Source organism: Penicillium digitatum, chromosome 2 (assembly GCF_016767815.1).
Source record: "Penicillium digitatum chromosome 2, complete sequence".
Taxonomy (NCBI): domain Eukaryota; kingdom Fungi; phylum Ascomycota; class Eurotiomycetes; order Eurotiales; family Aspergillaceae; genus Penicillium; species Penicillium digitatum.
The window spans coordinates 1,946,941-1,965,254 of NC_089385.1; the positions used below are offsets into that span (position 1 = coordinate 1,946,941).

General features: G+C 49.2%; 7 protein-coding genes across 7 annotated transcripts; 2 read left to right on the forward strand and 5 right to left on the reverse strand.

Moving 5' to 3' along the window:
- Positions 1-651: 651 nt before the first annotated feature.
- Pdw03_6767 (Tyrosine-protein kinase, active site) lies at positions 652-3,034 on the reverse strand (the record flags this gene model as incomplete). Its single annotated transcript, XM_014681200.2, has 2 exons — positions 652-2,837; positions 2,890-3,034. The coding sequence occupies 2 exons, from the start codon at positions 3,032-3,034 to the stop codon at positions 652-654; spliced, it is 2,331 nt and encodes a 776-aa protein (XP_014536686.2).
- Positions 3,035-4,259: 1,225 nt separating this feature from the next.
- On the reverse strand, positions 4,260-4,760 carry Pdw03_6768 (NACHT nucleoside triphosphatase; the record flags this gene model as incomplete). The annotated part of the gene is made up of 2 exons (XM_066101443.1): positions 4,260-4,610; positions 4,659-4,760. The coding sequence occupies 2 exons, from the start codon at positions 4,758-4,760 to the stop codon at positions 4,260-4,262; spliced, it is 453 nt and encodes a 150-aa protein (XP_065956526.1).
- A 275-nt stretch (positions 4,761-5,035) lies between these two features.
- On the reverse strand, positions 5,036-5,536 carry Pdw03_6769 (NACHT nucleoside triphosphatase; the record flags this gene model as incomplete). The annotated part of the gene is made up of 2 exons (XM_066101444.1): positions 5,036-5,386; positions 5,435-5,536. 2 exons carry the CDS (start codon positions 5,534-5,536, stop codon positions 5,036-5,038), a joined length of 453 nt encoding a protein of 150 aa, XP_065956527.1.
- Positions 5,537-6,350: 814 nt separating this feature from the next.
- Pdw03_6770 (WW/Rsp5/WWP) lies at positions 6,351-8,323 on the forward strand (the record flags this gene model as incomplete). Its single annotated transcript, XM_066101445.1, has 7 exons — positions 6,351-6,509; positions 6,566-6,636; positions 6,692-6,805; positions 6,865-6,947; positions 6,999-7,400; positions 7,459-7,784; positions 7,883-8,323. The coding sequence occupies 7 exons, from the start codon at positions 6,351-6,353 to the stop codon at positions 8,321-8,323; spliced, it is 1,596 nt and encodes a 531-aa protein (XP_065956528.1).
- A 1,814-nt stretch (positions 8,324-10,137) lies between these two features.
- Positions 10,138-12,206, forward strand: Pdw03_6771 (Oxidoreductase FAD/NAD(P)-binding; the record flags this gene model as incomplete). Its single annotated transcript, XM_014681198.2, has 3 exons — positions 10,138-10,141; positions 10,208-12,132; positions 12,195-12,206. The coding sequence occupies 3 exons, from the start codon at positions 10,138-10,140 to the stop codon at positions 12,204-12,206; spliced, it is 1,941 nt and encodes a 646-aa protein (XP_014536684.2).
- Positions 12,207-13,627: 1,421 nt separating this feature from the next.
- On the reverse strand, positions 13,628-14,230 carry Pdw03_6772 (TonB box, conserved site; the record flags this gene model as incomplete). The annotated part of the gene is made up of 1 exon (XM_014681197.1): positions 13,628-14,230. One exon carries the CDS (start codon positions 14,228-14,230, stop codon positions 13,628-13,630), a length of 603 nt encoding a protein of 200 aa, XP_014536683.1.
- Positions 14,231-16,065: 1,835 nt separating this feature from the next.
- On the reverse strand, positions 16,066-17,892 carry Pdw03_6773 (Reverse transcriptase, putative; the record flags this gene model as incomplete). Its single annotated transcript, XM_066101446.1, has 1 exon — positions 16,066-17,892. One exon carries the CDS (start codon positions 17,890-17,892, stop codon positions 16,066-16,068), a length of 1,827 nt encoding a protein of 608 aa, XP_065956529.1.
- Between the last annotated feature and the right edge of the window lie 422 nt (positions 17,893-18,314).

Here is an 18,314-nt window from a genome sequence, read left to right on the forward strand (position 1 = left end):
GTAGGAAAGGAGTGCTCCGATCGTCTTCAGTCAGGATCATCCAAATGTGAATCTCAGATTGATACTTTTCTGTGCATATTACACGTGTTAAATGGAAAATATGCTCTTATCACTACAGATTATCTATTGAGTAGGCAATCCTGGGTTATTCCACAAACGGTGACAAGTGAATGGAGGCGTGTTATGGCATGCTGTGCTGCCATTCACAGCGTAGCAAGTCTGCCAAAAGTTGGTACAGGATAAGCTTTCATGCAACAATTGATCTTTGTTGGAGTACCAAGTACAGTACTGTACTAGGCGGCTCAGGTTGACAGTTGCTCTGGTGATCTGGTGATTTCTAGAGTACATTTCGAACACAGACGGAAGGTAAGACCCTGAAATCTTGCGGATCCACCTTGTAAGATTTCCGTCATCATCCTACAGACAAGATCAATGAAATCGATCAGGCAAAACTACATGGGATACACTGAAACATGGATCGCGGTCTAGAATAATCAGAAGAAGAGAATATATAGTGGTTTATTGTTGGCCACATGATTATGTCTGCTGAGTCATGGCGGTGCGCGGGCAAATCACGCATTGCTCCTGCCATTTCCCCCTAGATCCTAGCCTTTTGAGTGACTGGGGCAGAAGTGAATGTCAATAAACTTCTCAGTCCTCTTGGGTGCCCCGTAGGATCTCTTTCATCCTATCATACAATCCTATATCTTCCTTCGTCCATCTCCTCCCATTAGGAAAGACCGCCTTCCGAAGTGTGTTGATGCATGGAATAAGTGGCTGGAAGTACTCTGTGAAGTACTCATTCGCAGACCTCATAAAATCCGCTTCCTCGGATATCTGGCCTGTTTTCAAAAAAGCCAAGTCCTCTGTATCCACAAAATTCCACTTATCAAACCTCGCAACAACTCTTCCATTCCCCCCCCCCTCGTAGTGGATGCAAATCCAAAAGATCACCCAGAAGAATGATTCAAGGTCATGCATAAAAGAGTGCTTCTCGCCTAGAAGTGAGCCAATCGCCATAAAGGCCCTTGTGCCGGTCTTTCCATTTGCTCCCGAGGCACCGTCTCGCTCCTCTCTGACGGCCAGATCAAGATCAATCAAAAACGACGGCCACGACGGGTTATTTTTGTCCTCGTTGATCATGAGATTATTGACTGAGATATCTCGGTGAAGAATGCCTGCCCTTTGCAAAGACTGATGCCCTGCAATGCAACCCTCTAACGCGGCAAGCAAGGCCGAGCGCGTGCTTGCCTTGTAAATTGGTATGCCATAGTCACGCAGGACGACACGGCGATGAACTCGATTTGGCAGTGGGTTGCTGGGTGCCTTGGTAGGAGATGCCGAACAGGATCGCTTGCTAGGTGGCAGAGAGGCACCAGTTTGACTGGAAGAGCGCTTTACGCCGGATCTACCACTGCTCCGGCCCTTTCGCGGAGCAGCGGTTGCACTTGTGCCAGTCGAGAGCGACAATCGTTCTGGCCGATAATTGCTCGCGGTCCTGATGTCCAAGCCGCCTCGAACGTTGTCCCGGACATCATCAGTCTTACCACGGATACGAACCGTCGCATGATGATAATACCGTGCGACGTTTACCACCCCTCGTTTGGTGGCTTCTTCAAGTAGTTCGCCTTCCTCGTCGCGCTCTGTGTATTGCCAAGAATCTTTGACAACGAGTGGAGTCCCGGGGTCCTCTTCAAGATGCGCTTTCCAACATGTCGTTGCTCGACCTGCAATGCAAGGTGTCCGTGTCATCAATCTCTCGAGGACGAGACGTTCGGTCTGACCGTGCTGCTCTATTTCGATGGTCCGCTGGCCATCTTTCGTGATGATTGTGGGGTCAAATCCACAGTCTTCCTCGCTCATCCATAGAAACCCGAGAATAGTCGACACAAACTGGAGCCCATCCTCATTTATGTCAAATCGTTCGGATGCGACTCCTCCAAGACGATCAAAGGCCCATATCCTCATGAAGGAGCCACATATTGTAAAGCCCAGGACAAAGCGACGGGTATCTTGAGCTGCGAGGACTTCCCTAGCATACCTTCCCAAGTCAAGCCATGCCTTAGAAGCGGTGTCGGCGGCAGGGTTGCTTTTTAGCTCTCCGGGCACGAGAATCTGTGACCACTGACATCGGGTGTCCTTTCCAGCGCTAGTGTCACTCACGAACCCGATATCTAGCTTGCGCTCTGCCGTGGAACCCTGGACGGGTTTGTTGGGCTGTGCGAGTGGCCTTCGCAGGTGTGCCGAAACAGGATTGTAGTCTGCTGAGAATGTTACTAGTTTCTCGTTCAGATCTGCAAACCAGCTCAAAACATCTTCTTGGTTTGCATTCTTTGGCCATCCTTTCCACCCATCTGCAAAAGCCGGATTGCTGCCTTCCGTGCATCTTTGAAATACGGCATCGGATGCAGATTGAAGACCGCTGACGCCTCCAAAAAATGTTGATCGAAAATGCGGGAGCCCTACATACAGAGGTCCAAGCTCGGACTTGAGGACCCTGTCAACATCTTGGCGGTATTCCGAAGAGTTCGCAAAGCTACTCGTCTTGTGGAGCCACGGGGTTTGCTGGAGTGAGGAGGCAATCGTTCGAGGGGGCGGCGTGGATTCCGCTGCGGCAGCGTCCACAAGATTCCATATTTGTTCGTCTGTTGACGTGTTCACAATGGATATTTTGAGCAGCGGTTTGATTCGTTCGAGGTCGAAATCGTTTGATGCGACGGCGGATATGAGTCGAAGCAGGTTACTGCGAACGATTCCTCCCGAATTAGACGGCAGAAGACGGGCGGTGGGAATGATTTGAAGGGCTGTTAGGAGGCTGGATGCGAGATCTTGCACATCTGCATTCAAGTGAGCAAAACGGAGGATTCATGATGGATTCCTGTGCCTCACCCTCCCGCTTAAGCCGATCGATGGCCTCGTCTGGTGAGCGCAAGTCCGCGCCTTCACAGATCGAGGTGAACGTGGCACGAAAGCCGTTCAGGCCATCCCCGATAGGGTGTTCTAAGATTACCCTCGATCTTATTGGATCCGACATGACACAGTCCTCTGTGTACCACCATGTTGACTTTGAAGAGGGTGGTTCGAGAAAGAGAGAGGAAAGGGGGACGCGAGGGTGAACGCGAGGGTGAACGCGACGTCACGTGACTAAGATGCCTTAAGCATTAGTCATACAACTTTTTGAAGACATTCCAGTCATTTCACAGCAAAGGCGCAAGTTTTGCCGAACGACATATGTGATCCTCAGCTATGTTGAGTTATGTAAATGATGGTGTACATATCGCAATGGTTACTCAATCGCATTTGCGTTCCTTAGGGGTCTATTAGAGGTCTGCATTAACCCGAATTTGCGCAACTTTTTTCTGTTCATTGTTCGATGTTCAAGAGAATGCTGCGGGTCCAAAAGTAGTTTACAAACACCCTCTCCTGGTTCACCAACCTCTTCTTTGTACAAGATGTAGCGCGAGGAAGCTACTTTTCTTTTCCTATATCAAGTCTCACTTGCAAGGCTCGGAGGTCGGAGGCAATTGGTGATATTGCTGACTAATCGTGAGGAGGTAGATAGGGCGTTTGCGTCGTTACTTTCAAGTAATTTCTGCAGGTCTTGGAGTGTGTCTTGAAGGCCTGTTATCACCTGTTGTAGGGTCAAAATCTCGCCTCGTGCATCTTTCACATCCTAATCGGCTATCATTTCAAATCAAGTATTCTGCTGCAAGAAGCTCTGCACCCGGCCGGGACCGCTCGATCGCAAGGTAATAAGCGCCTAGCTCTTGTGGGTGACTCCATACTGTCCGCATCGCTGTTGGGTCAATGGTATAACGACGAAGATGACACCGGCACGTTTGATCTTGCCCTGCGGGCCTGTGCTCAATCCACTAACCTGAAAAAGAGGCCGAGCACAAGCTCTTGAAGGAGGCGTGCAATGAAAACTTGAGTTTACGGGGTAAAGAATTTGGACTTGATCAATTTATGGAAGGCAACCCAGCGCACAAAGGTAAAGTCCCGAACGGTACGCGGGCGACTACAGTGGAAGCACTGCTCGGTGCTGTTTGGATAGACTCGGGGGAAAACATGGATGAAGTGGACCGAGTGAGAGCAGCCCTGGGTCTCGGTACATGACCTTCCTTTGAGCCAGGATTTTCATCGATCTTTTGGAGTACGGTGGGAAAGCATTGCTCCGATTATTTTTAGTAAGGATCGTCGAATGTTGACCTCAGATTAGTACTTTTCTTCGAAATGAAAAACCTTGCGCTTCTTTGTATTTACTGGGTAGGTAGTCCTGGGTTATTCCACAAACGGTGACAAGTGAATGGAGGCATGTTATGGCATGCTGCGCTGCCATTCACAGCGTAGTAAGTCTGCCAAAAGTCGGTACAGGAAGAGCTTTTATACGACAATTGATCTTTGTTGGAGTACCAAGTGGCGAAGTTCCTGGTCACTGAGATGTCCAACTGCTCCGGATCCACCAAGGCACGGCTGAGTTTAAAACTGCGAGAAACCAGTGCATTGGAAATGTTGCGCGTTAGAACCGAGTTGGTGAATTGCGTGAAAGCAGAATCTCCAGTACAGTTGGGCTTTTCCCAAGCGGTGAGCTGGAGCGGAGCGGAAAGCACCTAGAGCTCGTCAGCGAAAGCGCTCAAAGGGATGTTTGAATCGACTACGTTGGTGTTAGGCTGGACAGTGGTGACAGGTCTGGGCGCAGCGGCTACAGTGGTGACCAGGGCCAACCCAACCATTGCTGTGAGACCGTACATAGATTGCATGGCTAAATGACAATAGAAGTTCAAAATATGAGCAGATAATTGCCCGATTTTATATCCAGGTTGGACTTCGGGTGCGTTGGTTTCCAACGATCGGTCGGTTCTAACGAGCCAGCAGCTTCCTCGCCTAAGTGCACGGTCGTCCGTTCATCTAGGGAAATCATGACCGCTCATCGAGGGAAACATCTGAGGGCTAGGTGAATTTGATGCTGATCGTCGAATGTTGACCTCAGATTAGTACTTTTCTTCGAAATGAAAAACCTTGCGCTTCTTTGTATTTACTGGGTAGGTAGTCCTGGGTTATTCCACAAACGGTGACAAGTGAATGGAGGCATGTTATGGCATGCTGCGCTGCCATTCACAGCGTAGTAAGTCTGCCAAAAGTCGGTACAGGAAGAGCTTTTATACGACAATTGATCTTTGTTGGAGTACCAAGTGGCGAAGTTCCTGGTCACTGAGATGTCCAACTGCTCCGGATCCACCAAGGCACGGCTGAGTTTAAAACTGCGAGAAACCAGTGCATTGGAAATGTTGCGCGTTAGAACCGAGTTGGTGAATTGCGTGAAAGCAGAATCTCCAGTACAGTTGGGCTTTTCCCAAGCGGTGAGCTGGAGCGGAGCGGAAAGCACCTAGAGCTCGTCAGCGAAAGCGCTCAAAGGGATGTTTGAATCGACTACGTTGGTGTTAGGCTGGACAGTGGTGACAGGTCTGGGCGCAGCGGCTACAGTGGTGACCAGGGCCAACCCAACCATTGCTGTGAGACCGTACATAGATTGCATGGCTAAATGACAATAGAAGTTCAAAATATGAGCAGATAATTGCCCGATTTTATATCCAGGTTGGACTTCGGGTGCGTTGGTTTCCAACGATCGGTCGGTTCTAACGAGCCAGCAGCTTCCTCGCCTAAGTGCACGGTCGTCCGTTCATCTAGGGAAATCATGACCGCTCATCGAGGGAAACATCTGAGGGCTAGGTGAATTTGATGCTGATCGAATCTAATATCGGTATGACTCAGTTTTTGTTCATGAATACGTTCATGAATAATGCGGGTTAACCAACTGCCCAGCAGAATATGACCATGTGGGACATGAGCGATGCACTGTGGCCCCTGCAGAGAACAAAGGTCTTATCCAATTCATCGTCTTTTACAACACCCACAATTAATCTTAATCTCTTTTTGGCTGATCTCCTTTGCGATGAACAGGCCAGAGTATTGGTCGAAATCCTTTACAGTAACGTGACAAGCCACTTGGCATTGCTTCGAATGGAATATATTGTGTGCTTCTTCTGGCTCATTTGCCTTGGAATTTGTTCAATCAATCTCGGCGACGCGTAACCATGCATTGGCTCATTGGTACTAAGCTGTGGGTGGATGCAAGGTACGAGGAACCCATCGCCTTGAGCTCTGGATTACGAAGACTATGGAGCTAGGCGCTTTTATACTTCGCGTCCTAGATCCTTCGGGCCGTCGAGTTGCAAGGAGATATAGGCTTTTGGTTTTTTTTATTCTCGTAACTCCCCATTTTTTTTGCGGAAACTCATTGTCTCATCTTCAATAGATATTGATCTTGTTCTTCAGTCACGCGCGCGACAATGACGGTCTTCAGCAGGTCTAGACCTGACTCACAGCAGACGATGACTGGCCTTGACGACGAGGAGTATGCGCAAAAAGGCCTTGTAGAGCCTCGGTATATGGGCACTCTGGCGGATCGGCGTGATATGAACGCTCTTGGCCGAGTGCAGGTTTTGCGAGTAAGTTGCTCTGTTCTCATTGTCCTGGCCGCGTTAGTCTTGCTAAAACCTCGAAGAGAAACTTTCGGTTTGTCTCTATTGTTGGATTTGGATGCACTTTGATCTGCACGTGGGAAGTTATCTTGACGTGCGTCCTAGTCCCTGTACATGGTGATTATGCAGACCACTTATTCCATCAACAGATTGCTGGCGGCTGGTTTGACGGATGGTGGTACAGCGGGCTTGATATGGGGGTTCACTGGCGTCTCAATCGGGTTTACCCTTGTCTATGCCAGTATTGCTGAGATGGCCTCGATGTATGTGACTGACAGCTTGCCACGCTTGATCAAGTTGTCGCTAATCAGTCGACATTTAGGGCCCCTACTGCTGGTGGACAGTATCATTGGGTGTCGGAATTCGCACCAAAGAGAGGACAGAAGTATCTCAGCTATATCACAGGTAACACAACCAGCCCCCGTGTAAGCCTGGTTAGCTAACATATAATCTCAGGATGGCTTTCTGCAATGGGGTGGCAATGCGCCATTGTGTCCATCGCCTACCTCGCTGGCACAATCATTCAAGGTTTGATCGTCTTGAACCAGCCAGATTATGGCTTCCAGCGATGGCATGGAACCATGCTAGTAATAGCTATCTCGGCATTCTCAATCTTATTCAACACCTTCCTAGCCAAGAACCTTCCCTTTGTGGAAGGTCTGATTTTGATCATTCATGTTGTTGGCCTGTTCGCCATTATCATCCCGTTGTGGGTACTTGCACCACGCAACAATGCGCAAGCAGTCTTCACCACGTTCAACAACGGGGGCGGTTGGGCTAGCCCTGGGACGGCAACACTAGTCGGCTTATATACTACCATAACATCCATGCTTGGTTATGATTGCTCGGTTCATATGTGTAAGAGCGAACTCTATGAACGACCTCAGACCTGGTATAATGTGCTGACCTCCAAAAGCCGAAGAAATCAAAGACGCATCAGAGACTCTCCCAAAGGTGATGATGACTTCCGTCGCCATCAACGGCGTGTTGGGATTTATCATGCTGGTCACGCTATGCTTCACACTAGGCGAGGTCAACGCAGTCCTTGGCACGCCAACGAGATTCCCGTTTATTAAGATCTTCTACAACACTACTGGCAGCTTTGCCGCGACAAACGCCATGACGGCAGTGCTGGTGGTAACACTCACTGCCAGCACAATCACCGAAGTTGCAACGGCATCGCGCCAGCTCTGGTCGTTTGCCCGGGACGAAGGGCTGCCCTTTTCGCCCTTTTTTGCATATGTAAGCCATGTCTTTTCCGTGTTCTGGGCCTGTGATATCTATAATTATTATTACTATTATTATTATTATTATTATTATTATCAACATGTAACCACTAGGTCACGCCAGGCTGGAACATTCCACTCAATTCCGTGATGGTGTCTCTGATCCTCACTGTGCTGTTGTCGATGATAAACATCGGATCGGAGGTTGCTCTGAATGCTGTCATTTCCCTCACCATTACATCCCTGTTGTCCGCGTATATCATCTCGATCGGTTGCGTATTCTTAAAACGGGTTCGGGGCGAGCCGCTCCCATCCCACCGGTGGTCTCTTGGAAAATTTGGCATGGCCGTGAATATTGGGGCATTGGCGTTCCTCTGTCCAGTTTATGTCTTTGCATTCTTTCCCCTGACGACGGAAGTAGCAGTTGAAACGATGAACTGGAGCGTGGCGATGTATGTTGGTATTGTTGGATCTGCGACGTTTTATTATTTGGTTCGGGGGAAAAATCATTTTATCTCGCCTGTGGCTTTGGTTCAGAGGAATGAAAATAGTTGAGATTGTGTTCGATTGGATTGAAGGTGTACCTTGTTGTTCCTGTTTCCGTTATTTTGGCTGTATATGTTTGGCTGATGGATGAGATGTCTATTTGGATTTGATGACGCGATGTACTCCGTACATAGCTACGATCTTGAGAGTTTGCTGTTATTGTTACGGAACATCTTTTTTTTGAATTCGCCTTATCTAAATAGACTCGTGCAATACTGACGTGGCACCCACCCTAATTTGTGATGATGGTCAATCGATTAAGATGTCTCGGATACTTCCAAGGGCAAGGAAGGGCTCGGCCCTTCAGCCATCGGCATTAAAATTAAGTTATCAGATGGAACCCGTTAGCCCTCCTAACCGTTCTACTCCTTGAAATTAAAAAGGCTTTATAACCTTCAGGGCTGCTCGGTATTTAAACCCCAGCCTTCTTACCCGACGTGACAACGAACACCAAGTGGATCAACGCAACAGCTAACACGCACCACCATTATTACATAGGACAGGGACTTATGACACACCAAAAGTTCCGGAGATGAGTTAATGTGGAGAGGAGTGAGCTCGCGATATCGGCATGGAGTAGTTTCAGGCTATAGGTGATTATTGAAACACTAATCGGCCCACCAGTGAATCTTTCAGGCTGAAAGCTCCAGAGATGATCTTCTTTACTGTTTTTCAAGAACATCCCTAGCTCATTTAACCTGACCCACCGACTGATCTTGGCCTGGCATCCCCACTTTGGACAGTATGGAAAATAGCTTTACCGAGGGTTGAGGACGTAGGTATGATGGGCCAACATTCACAAATTTAGGTCCGACTGGTCGGAAAGTGGAGAATTCGTACAGAGATAGATCAATTTTGTGTTATGCAAGAATAGTGGCTTGAGGCTTGGGGTCAGGGGATTTTATTTACAATATGGAGTACAGGTCACCCCTTTCCAGGATTGCTCTTGGGGTAAAACATGGTGGAGTTGTACAGCGGTGGTTATCAGATAGGATTGATTGCTCAAACAGGCTGACAAACCCGCCGTTTGCTATCTGATTGATCTGATAACCGAGGTAATGTGTATGGTATTGCCATGTTTTGTACATTACAAGTGTTCCAACATTTCTCCATCAGCCCACCCCGGAACATGCATTTTTCTCTCCAATTGCACTTTCATTTTTCCCGGTAGAACCCCTGTTAACGTAAGTTACAGGTTATAGGAAATAGGTTAAATTCCAATCATCTGACATCTTAGTGTGGTCATTCCGGTTTACAGCCGACCGGGACCTTCGTCGACTGATTCCTACGCCACCGAATACAAGTAATTTACAAGTTCACCACGGAGTACGCACCGTCGATCTGGATGGATACGATGACCCCAATTGGAGTCAACGCCATGTCCAGTAATCGAGTCCTTATTACTGCTGACATGCAAGATCAAAAATTAGTTGATATCCCATATTCCAGATCTTATAATTTAAAACATAAATGCCGGAACCAACCGTGAAACATAGCCGGTGACGAAGAATGTGGCGAATCTGATATTTCCTGTTCTGTTTCCGCTCTTCAACGCTGGGAGACCCTGTATTTCTCATTCCCATACCGTCATTTTCGCTTTTCCGATTCTCTGTACGGAACCATCGTCCCGACCATTCTTCGGGTCCACGCCCTCCTCCCTCATCCCACTCTTCTATTTTCCATGCTCGACTCATAGCAAGCAAAAAAAGGGGGCTCTGCTACGTCCTTTAAAGTATCCCGTCTTGACTCATATACGGCATTCCTCGTTGCGCCGATTTTTGTGCAACTTTTCGGAGGCTCGCAACTTTCCTCCAAATTCCCTCATGGGTATGCAGAGAATACTCGGGTTTAATCCAATTCGTTGAGACTCACAATTTAACCCCATTAACTTAGTTCACGCCGTTCAATCCATCATGCCGTCGGCGACTTTCGCTTCGACGGGGTCCCGCCCCCGCAGAGGCACTTATCAAGAAATCCCGGTGTCCTCGACCTCCCACCCCGATAACCCAATTCCGGAAGAGCCTCGTGGTGTGCGTTCGCTCTCAATCACCGACACCCAGTTCAATGTCATATCCTCGGGCTCCTCCCAGAGCACTATATCGAGCGGCTTGAATTCTCCCAGTACCCCTCTGACGCCATCCACCGAGGTCCAATCCGAGGAAGAGAATGGAGCGGAAAAGGTCGACGGTGGTCGGCAACGGCGACGAGCATCAACTGTCCTGATTTCACAGAATGCGGATGATTTGCAAAGGGTTTTGGAGAATGTGGGCACAGCAGGCACCCAGAAGCTTCAAACTCTCTGTTGCGGTGGGGGTTGTTGCCGGGGACAGGCATTGCGCCCTGTCGATGGACCGATTTTAGGCTTCAATTCAATTATTGCACCCGTCGGCAACAAGGCTTTCGATAGCCTTAAGTTAAACCTTGATCTCCTCACCATGAACAGCGAACTTTCCAACATTGCCCCTCTCCCAGAGAAGACCGTTTCGTTCAAGCCCACCCCCGCATCGGCGGCCGATATGACCTTTGGCCCTGCAGACCACCCACCGGAATTCGTGCAGCCGCACCCACCTTACCAGGTCTACCGTGCGCCTCTGTTCCATGCCCGTGAGTTGACAGGGCCCGGTGCCGAGAAGCGTACCTACCACTTTGATATCGACGTCACCAACTACCCTGCCGAAAGCGGGATGGTTGACTTCGTAGTCGGTGGTGCAATCGGCGTATGTCCCAAAAACAAGGACTCCGAAGTCGAAGAGGTCCTCAACCTCCTAGGTATACCAAAGTCCATGCGTGACAAGAAAATTCTCATGCGCACAACTAAAGGCCGCTGGCCGACAATCTGGGGCGACGACAAGCCCCGCGAACTCATCACTACCCGCCGCGAAGTCCTCAGCTGGTGCTCTGACATCCAGAGTTACGCCCCAACAAAGCCACTCTTCCGCCTCCTCGCCGAGTACACAAGCGAGCCAAATGAGAAGAAAATCCTCGAATACCTCTCCTCAGCCCAAGGCCAAGGCGCCTTCTGTGACCTACGCACAAGCTCCTTCGTCTCCCTCACGCAACTCCTAACCGCCTTCGCAAGCTCTCAACCACCCCTTGACCACCTCCTCTCTGTCCTCAACACCCTCATGCCCCGTTTCTACTCCCTCTCCCAAGATCCCCAAATTTCTTGCCGATACAAAGGCACTGAATGCCGACGCTTAATCGAGGTCGCGGTCACAGTCGCCGAATCCGATGACTGGCGCGGCGGGTCCCGCACAGGCGTTAGCTCCGGGTACCTGGAGTCCCTCGCGCGGCGAGCGATTGCGGCGGAAGCTTCCGGCGAGAAACTCGATCTCCACGTACCCATGTTCCGAGGACTGATGGCGAACCCGCTCGCGACGCGCTTTGCCTCTGACGGCCCGATGCTGCTCATCGGCGCTGGAGTTGGCATCGCGCCTTTCCGTGGCTTTGTGCAACGCCGTCTCCAGTCGGCCAACTGCGCCAACAAGGTATGGGTGCTGCAAGGTGTGCGCGACTCGCTGCTCGACGAGCTTTATTCGGGCGAGTGGGGCGTGCATGAGGGTAAGGTGCGCACTGTTGTGCAAAGCCGTAGGGGCGAAAGTCGCTATGTGCAGGAAGAGGTTAGACATCAGGCTGATCTTGTTTGGTTTGTTATCAACTCTCTTGATGGTCGTGTCTTTGTTTGTGGCTCAGGTAAGGGTATGGGTGAGGGTGTTGAGGCTGCTCTAATTGAGGTTGCTATGGCAAAGGGTAATCTCAATGCCCAGGAGGCCAACATGTTCTGGCAGCGGAAGAAGGAGGCTGGACAGTATATTGCTGTAAGTTTGATGTGTTTGTTTTTTGGGGGGGGAGGGGGGGAGCTATGCTGACAGTGTTTTAGGAAACTTGGTGATCACTTCGATATCAAGTGGTTGCTTTTGGCACATTGTACCTTGATGGCTAAATGCTCATTATAATCATGTGCAAAAGAAACCATTGTTCCTTTATCTGTACATATATACCATACTGCTCGCATCTGCAAAAGCTTTGCAGTTATTCTTGCACTTCGAGCTCATGGCTAGACACACTCGACCAGGTCGTCGACTGGCCTTCCATCTTTTCGCTCTTATGTCTGATTCATGTTTTTTTTAGCGGGTTTAATTTATGTCCTCTTTTTACCTTTCTTCTTCTTTGGCCATCTTTCTTGGTTACCCGGTTCTTGTTCCTCTGGTTTGTGGGTTGTTACATTTCCTCCGGCTCGAGTTGAACATGCATAAATCAATCTTGGTTTCTACCTGATTCTCCGTCTTGCCAAATTCGACATATCCTGTCCCGGCATTACCATGGTCTGTTTGCTTAGTCTTGACATGGATCTTAGGTACTTCACGGGGGTCTTAAATCCTAGTCTAAATCACAGAACAGACACAATAGTCCCCGAAATACCACTCTAGTTCATTTGGAAGAATAAAACAAAACGATTCTTTCGTTGACCTTTCATTTTCTTCTTATTGTTCTGGCCATCCTTAATTGGCCCTCTGAACCTCCCATCCTTCTCCTACTTAAACCCACCTACCATCTACGCCTACCCAGATTTTATCCGCTGAGAATACTTGATATTCAGCTTTTACCTTATCTCTATCGGTCCCGTTTATGTTGACACTGTGGGGAAAGACACAGACGAGATGTAGAAGTCCGAATTCTTTAATCGCAACAACCCACCTAGAGCAAGTCACAGTGAATGCGAACTCCAATTTTCAGTTTTCTAGCCTCTTCCTGACCGAGCTAGTTCTGGAGTTGGCAACGGTGGCTCAACTTTGTCGTATCACTTGTCTGCAGATTGATGTCGTCAATGCCCCTACCAAGCGACGGAGTATCTACAATTTGTCTACAGGCTGGGTTTTAATCGTGTCTTCGGGGTCCCCATAAATCAGTCATACGCCCTGCATCACTGAAAGATTGGCTTGTTTTTGATAGCGCAGAGAGCCTACCAGCAAAGTACACCGTTAGAAACATGAAACCGTCATGGTGCAACGCACAATAATTTATCAGCACGAGAGTGTTCGCCTGTACTTCGCTCAGAAAGGGATCAGGTGAAACAACAATCTTTATTCCTTCATCTATCTATCCTCCATTAAAAGGGGAAAATGCTACTGTTGTCGAGACGATCGAGTCAAATCTACCCTCAAGGCTAGAACCAAAAGCAAACGAAAAATGACGATGTGCAATGTGCAATTTGCAATTGATGGTGTACTTGAGGATTTTATCAAAACTTTCTCCAGTCAACTTTGAGGGGGGGGGAAAAATTGTAAATGCAAATGCTCAACATGAAAAACCCTAGAGCATAGCAGCAATCGCCACGACAGCAACCGCCCCCATTGGCGCAGCAGTAACCATGGCAGCTCCTCCATTGGGAGTATGAGTTGCTTGACTGGCAGTGAAAGAAGCTAGTCCCCCTGTGACATCGATTCCGTAGGAGGTGTAGGACTTGGTCGGCAGGTTTTTGGTGGAGGTGGAAGTGGAGGTAGAGTACGAAACACCTGCAGTGGTGCCGGTGGCCTTTGCGCTGAACGAACAGGAAGGAGACTCGGTGGCCTTGGCAAACGTGCAATCAAATTTTTGGGTTCCAGTCACAGCATTGACCGTTCCTGATCCCGACACGGTATACACACCCGTGAGGCTGTATGTTTTGGGGCCCTGGATCATGGTCCAGGGCGTAGCGATCTCGCAATCAGACTTGGGCGCATCGCTCAGGCATTTGATTTCGTAGGTTGTGGCAATGGCATTGATCCCAGCTACGCTGGCAGCTGTGCTAGTCCATGGGTGGAGTTGAATTTCATGAGCCCATTGCATTCCACCGCCGAAATAGTTGATTATGGTTGATTCTTCCGCGGTGACGATGGCGGCTAGTGCCGAGGTAAGAAACCAAGTGAAACGCATTATGAATTTCTTTTTTTTAGTGTTAGACTTAAGGTATTTAGGTAGTTGATGAGTAGAAATACCGGAAATAAGAGAGTGAGAAAGAAAAAAAAGTGGGAAAGGTTCTCTTTTAAAGCCGCATCGCCCCCAACTACCTTGGGGTCCCCGCAGAACCTCAGCCCAGCAAATGAGCTGAGATCCTGCCAGGCTAATTACCTGGCCATGCAGCCAACAAAGAGTGAGTCTATCTTATTATTTTAGTTATCAAGGGACATGTGTAAGGCACTTGATCAGAGCTGGACCATCCCGGGGGCATGATTGATGATTGTGCCAAGCACAAATTTGGGATATTTGATTGCAAAACGAATGAAGTTCCTCTGTGTGTTTTTTTTCTGTCGAGTAGGGGGAAATAATTAGAGGATCGAGCCCCGTGGGGGCCGTTTCACAAGTCCTCATTTCTGAGTCAGGCTTCAGGGCCAAGACGTAGTGAGAAAAAAAAACTTTGGAGTAAAATTGAATGGATAACTGAAAAAGATAGTAAGAAGATGGAATATCGATCTAGGTGAAAAGTAAAAGATCTCATCTGTCTTTGTTAGAACGGAAACCTCGGCGATTTCTATCTAGCTCTACAATCTCTAGCTAGACAAGCTGTCCGGCCTGGTCAGACAATGATATGGCTTTGATGCCCGATAGTATAGGCCAGTGTACTAGGATGTCAGATAACTGAATAATTGGTTAACCGGTTTGAGGGGCTTGTCTCACTCTCTTCCCTCTATCTACCTCTAGCCTTGCATACTTATTAGTGACATTCCACAGCCAAGGTCTAGACGCAAGAATGGCGAGTTCCATTAGCAACACTTCTGTCAGGTCTGATCCCAATCACCGACAACATGGCTTTTCTAGTTTTATGCGAGCGTTATACTTAGAATCAACGGCGCTCCCAAATCGATACATCGGTCACCAGCGTAGAGAGCAGGCTGCACGACCCAGTGGCTCCTGGTGAGAGTGATGTCTTGATCCTTGCCACAGTAGGAGTATCATTGAGCTTCGTCAATATGTTGTCCAGCACCCTCGTTATTGTGTCAGCATATGGTTGATTACCTTGTGCGGATCAAAGACTTGATAGAGGTGTTCCTGTGAGACCATCTAAGAATTTTCGAGTTGGCGGAATACCATTTACTAACACTCAATCGACCTGAACAGTTTTTTTTTTCCTTCGTGCAATGTGCTCCAATATCTGTGATGTAATGGTATCTTCTAGAATCAGAAAACAGCGTTCAATTTGGCCAACCATGATGTTAAAATAATTTCGGCCTTTCATCGACTTCGATAAGCTTTCACTGGATGTCTTCGTTCCTTCGTCACGAATGTATAAGGCAGTCGAGGGACGGTGGATATCTACCAAATATTCTTCAAACAAGTTACCGTTCTTATATCATACACCTTGATGATGATGATGATGATGATGAATTCATTGACCCGATTTAGCTCGCTTTACATACATGCTGCTATGCGGGGGTTGCGTCCCAGAGCCCGCTCCCGACGATAAATGGTGGTGCATTCCCAGTATGCAGATCCACCCTGTGAGCAGGACTCGATTTCTCGAGGTCCTGCCACCTGAAAAGTAAGGCCACAAACCGGCCGGCGTAATGCAAACAAGACAAAAGAAATGTAAAGAAAGTCAATCCATCTGCCCGGTGTAGATGGTTTCCCGTAGTCCCCGCGGGCGCAGAGTGTCCCCTTCTTTCTCTGCAATGCACCTTCCACTTCTTCACTTCTCTACCTCCACTTCTTCATCCAGCTCCCCGAGTCACCGAGTCCCTGTATCCCCAGGACTGCCAGGTCTACTTGCTGCATCACTCCGGCAGGTCGAACACGAATAGGTTCGGGTCATGGCGCCATGCTTCTTCGTCTTCATCGGCAGCGTGCGTTGTTCTCCATGTGCGTTGGTGTGAGGTGACCTCGGCGGACCTGGCGCCCGGCCACTGTGATGTGTTCCCTGTTTCTCCAACATTCGCAGTGTCTTGGGTTGGTTTCGGTTTTGAATCCTCCTCCCCCTGCTCCTTACCCATGGCGACCGAGTCCACTGACTGAAACTGTCCCAAGAGTCCCGATGCGATCATGAACTTCGCCACGATCGGCGCTGCCTTCACTTCTGTCAACATTGCTTGTTCTCCAAGCGTTGTCGACACCCCCTCCATAAACAATTCCTCCACCATCTCCGACCGCAGTTCCTTCAGAAGCGGGCACTCCAGCAAGACATGCTTCACACTCTGGTTTCCCAGGTCACATTGACAGCGCGGTGAGTCGCTTCGCTTGATTTTGGACAGATATTCAGCAAGTCCGATGATACCTGTGCGGAGTTGGATCAAAACTGATGTTGTCGCTTTCCGCAGGCCCTTCCAATAAGTCAAATTTGACTTGCTTGGCACCTCGATCATCCTCCTCGTCCTCCTCGCTGTCCTCTTTGATCCTCCCTTTGTCCATGCCTTCTCCCACGCGATCGTCGATTCTCGCTTCACACTCTTGCTCGCTGCGGCGGCAAGCCGGATAGATCGGTTGTGGTTGACATTGGTGTTGACATTGGTGTTGTCATTGGTGTTGGCATTGGTGTTGGCATTGGCATTGGTATCATGAATGTTGGTCTCGGTGGTGGTAGCTGCTTCTTTTGCATACATGTCTGCAGCCTCATTCCCCGGAATGCCTTCATGTGCGGGGACCCAGCGTAGTTCCACCTGGATTTTATCATTGCACCATTCCAACAGCCGGAGACATCCTTCAAGATATACCTGGCCAGATGGCATTCGTGGGTTTTGGATGGCTCTGAGCGTCGCCTGGTTATCTGTAAAGATGACCACTCCACTCTTAGCCAGACAGTCCCGCCATTCGTTGTCATCATTGAACCTTTCTTTGATGACTTCCAATGCCATCTCGATAGCACGTAGCTCGGCAGCGTACACAGTGGCGTCGTCGTCGGTCCCCATATTACACAGCCTGGCTTCATTCCGCCTGTATGGGTATGCCGGGTACACTGCGGCCCCAATGCCGCCTTGATACCCGCTCCCATCGGTATAGAGCCTTGCTGGTGCATAGAGTTGTTCGGTGGTTCGCTTGTGTGTGTTTATTGCTCGCTCTCTCTCCTCAATGTATACCCTTGGTGGCTTGGTCCATGGTGCCTGGATGTATGCCTTCCTGCTCTCCCAAGTACTCGCCAATGGCCCCAAGGGTGTAGTGAGGCAGCCACCCTTCTTCCAGGTTTGGGCCTCCATCGGTGTATACCCCCCCCTTTGCTTTTGCATGTGTCCTCTCTCCACTAGCATTGTTTTCGGCACTGCGTATGCCGGGCCTGTACGTATACGAATAGCAGCCAACTGGACTAGCCGGTCAAGCTGCTGCTGCATAGGTAGCAAATGCAGTTCAATATCCAGTGCCTCCCTAGCAGTTGTTTTGAAGGCACCGCTCATTAAACAGGCTGCCCTTGACTGGATGTTTGCAAATTGTTTCACGTAGCTTCGTTCTCTTAGTGTGCTGGTCAGCGGTGAGTGCCAGGCAGCTGCTCCGAAGAGCATCTGTGGGATCATCACTGCTTGGTAGATAGCACGCATAGCGGAGAGAGATGCTCCCCATGTGGAGCCAGTCAGTCCTCTTAGTGCTTGTAAACTGACGCCGGCCTTAGCAAGCATTTGCTGCCGGTGGTGCTGGAAAGTTAACCCTGGGTCTAGCCAGACCCCGAGGTACCGCTCCGCTGTTGTGGTGGCCTGTACTGTGGTGCCCTGCAGTACTAGTGGTGTGTGCTCTTCCCCCCCAGATTCCGGGTTAACGAAGTGGATAAGGGCATACTTCTTAGGATCGAACACCGAGGCATGCCTAGCTGCCCAGGCGTCGGCATATTGGCATGCCTTTTGCAGCTTTGAGATGGTTTCATGCTCATCCTTCCCGATGACAATGAAGGCAACGTCGTCTACCCATCCACTTGTCTTCACACCCTCACAGCCCTCTACCAGATCTGCATTGTAGATTAGGTAAAGGATTGGAGAGAGAGGTGACCCCTGTGGGATACCAGTTGGTGTTGGGATACTCTCTGACACCCCTTCTGGTATACGGA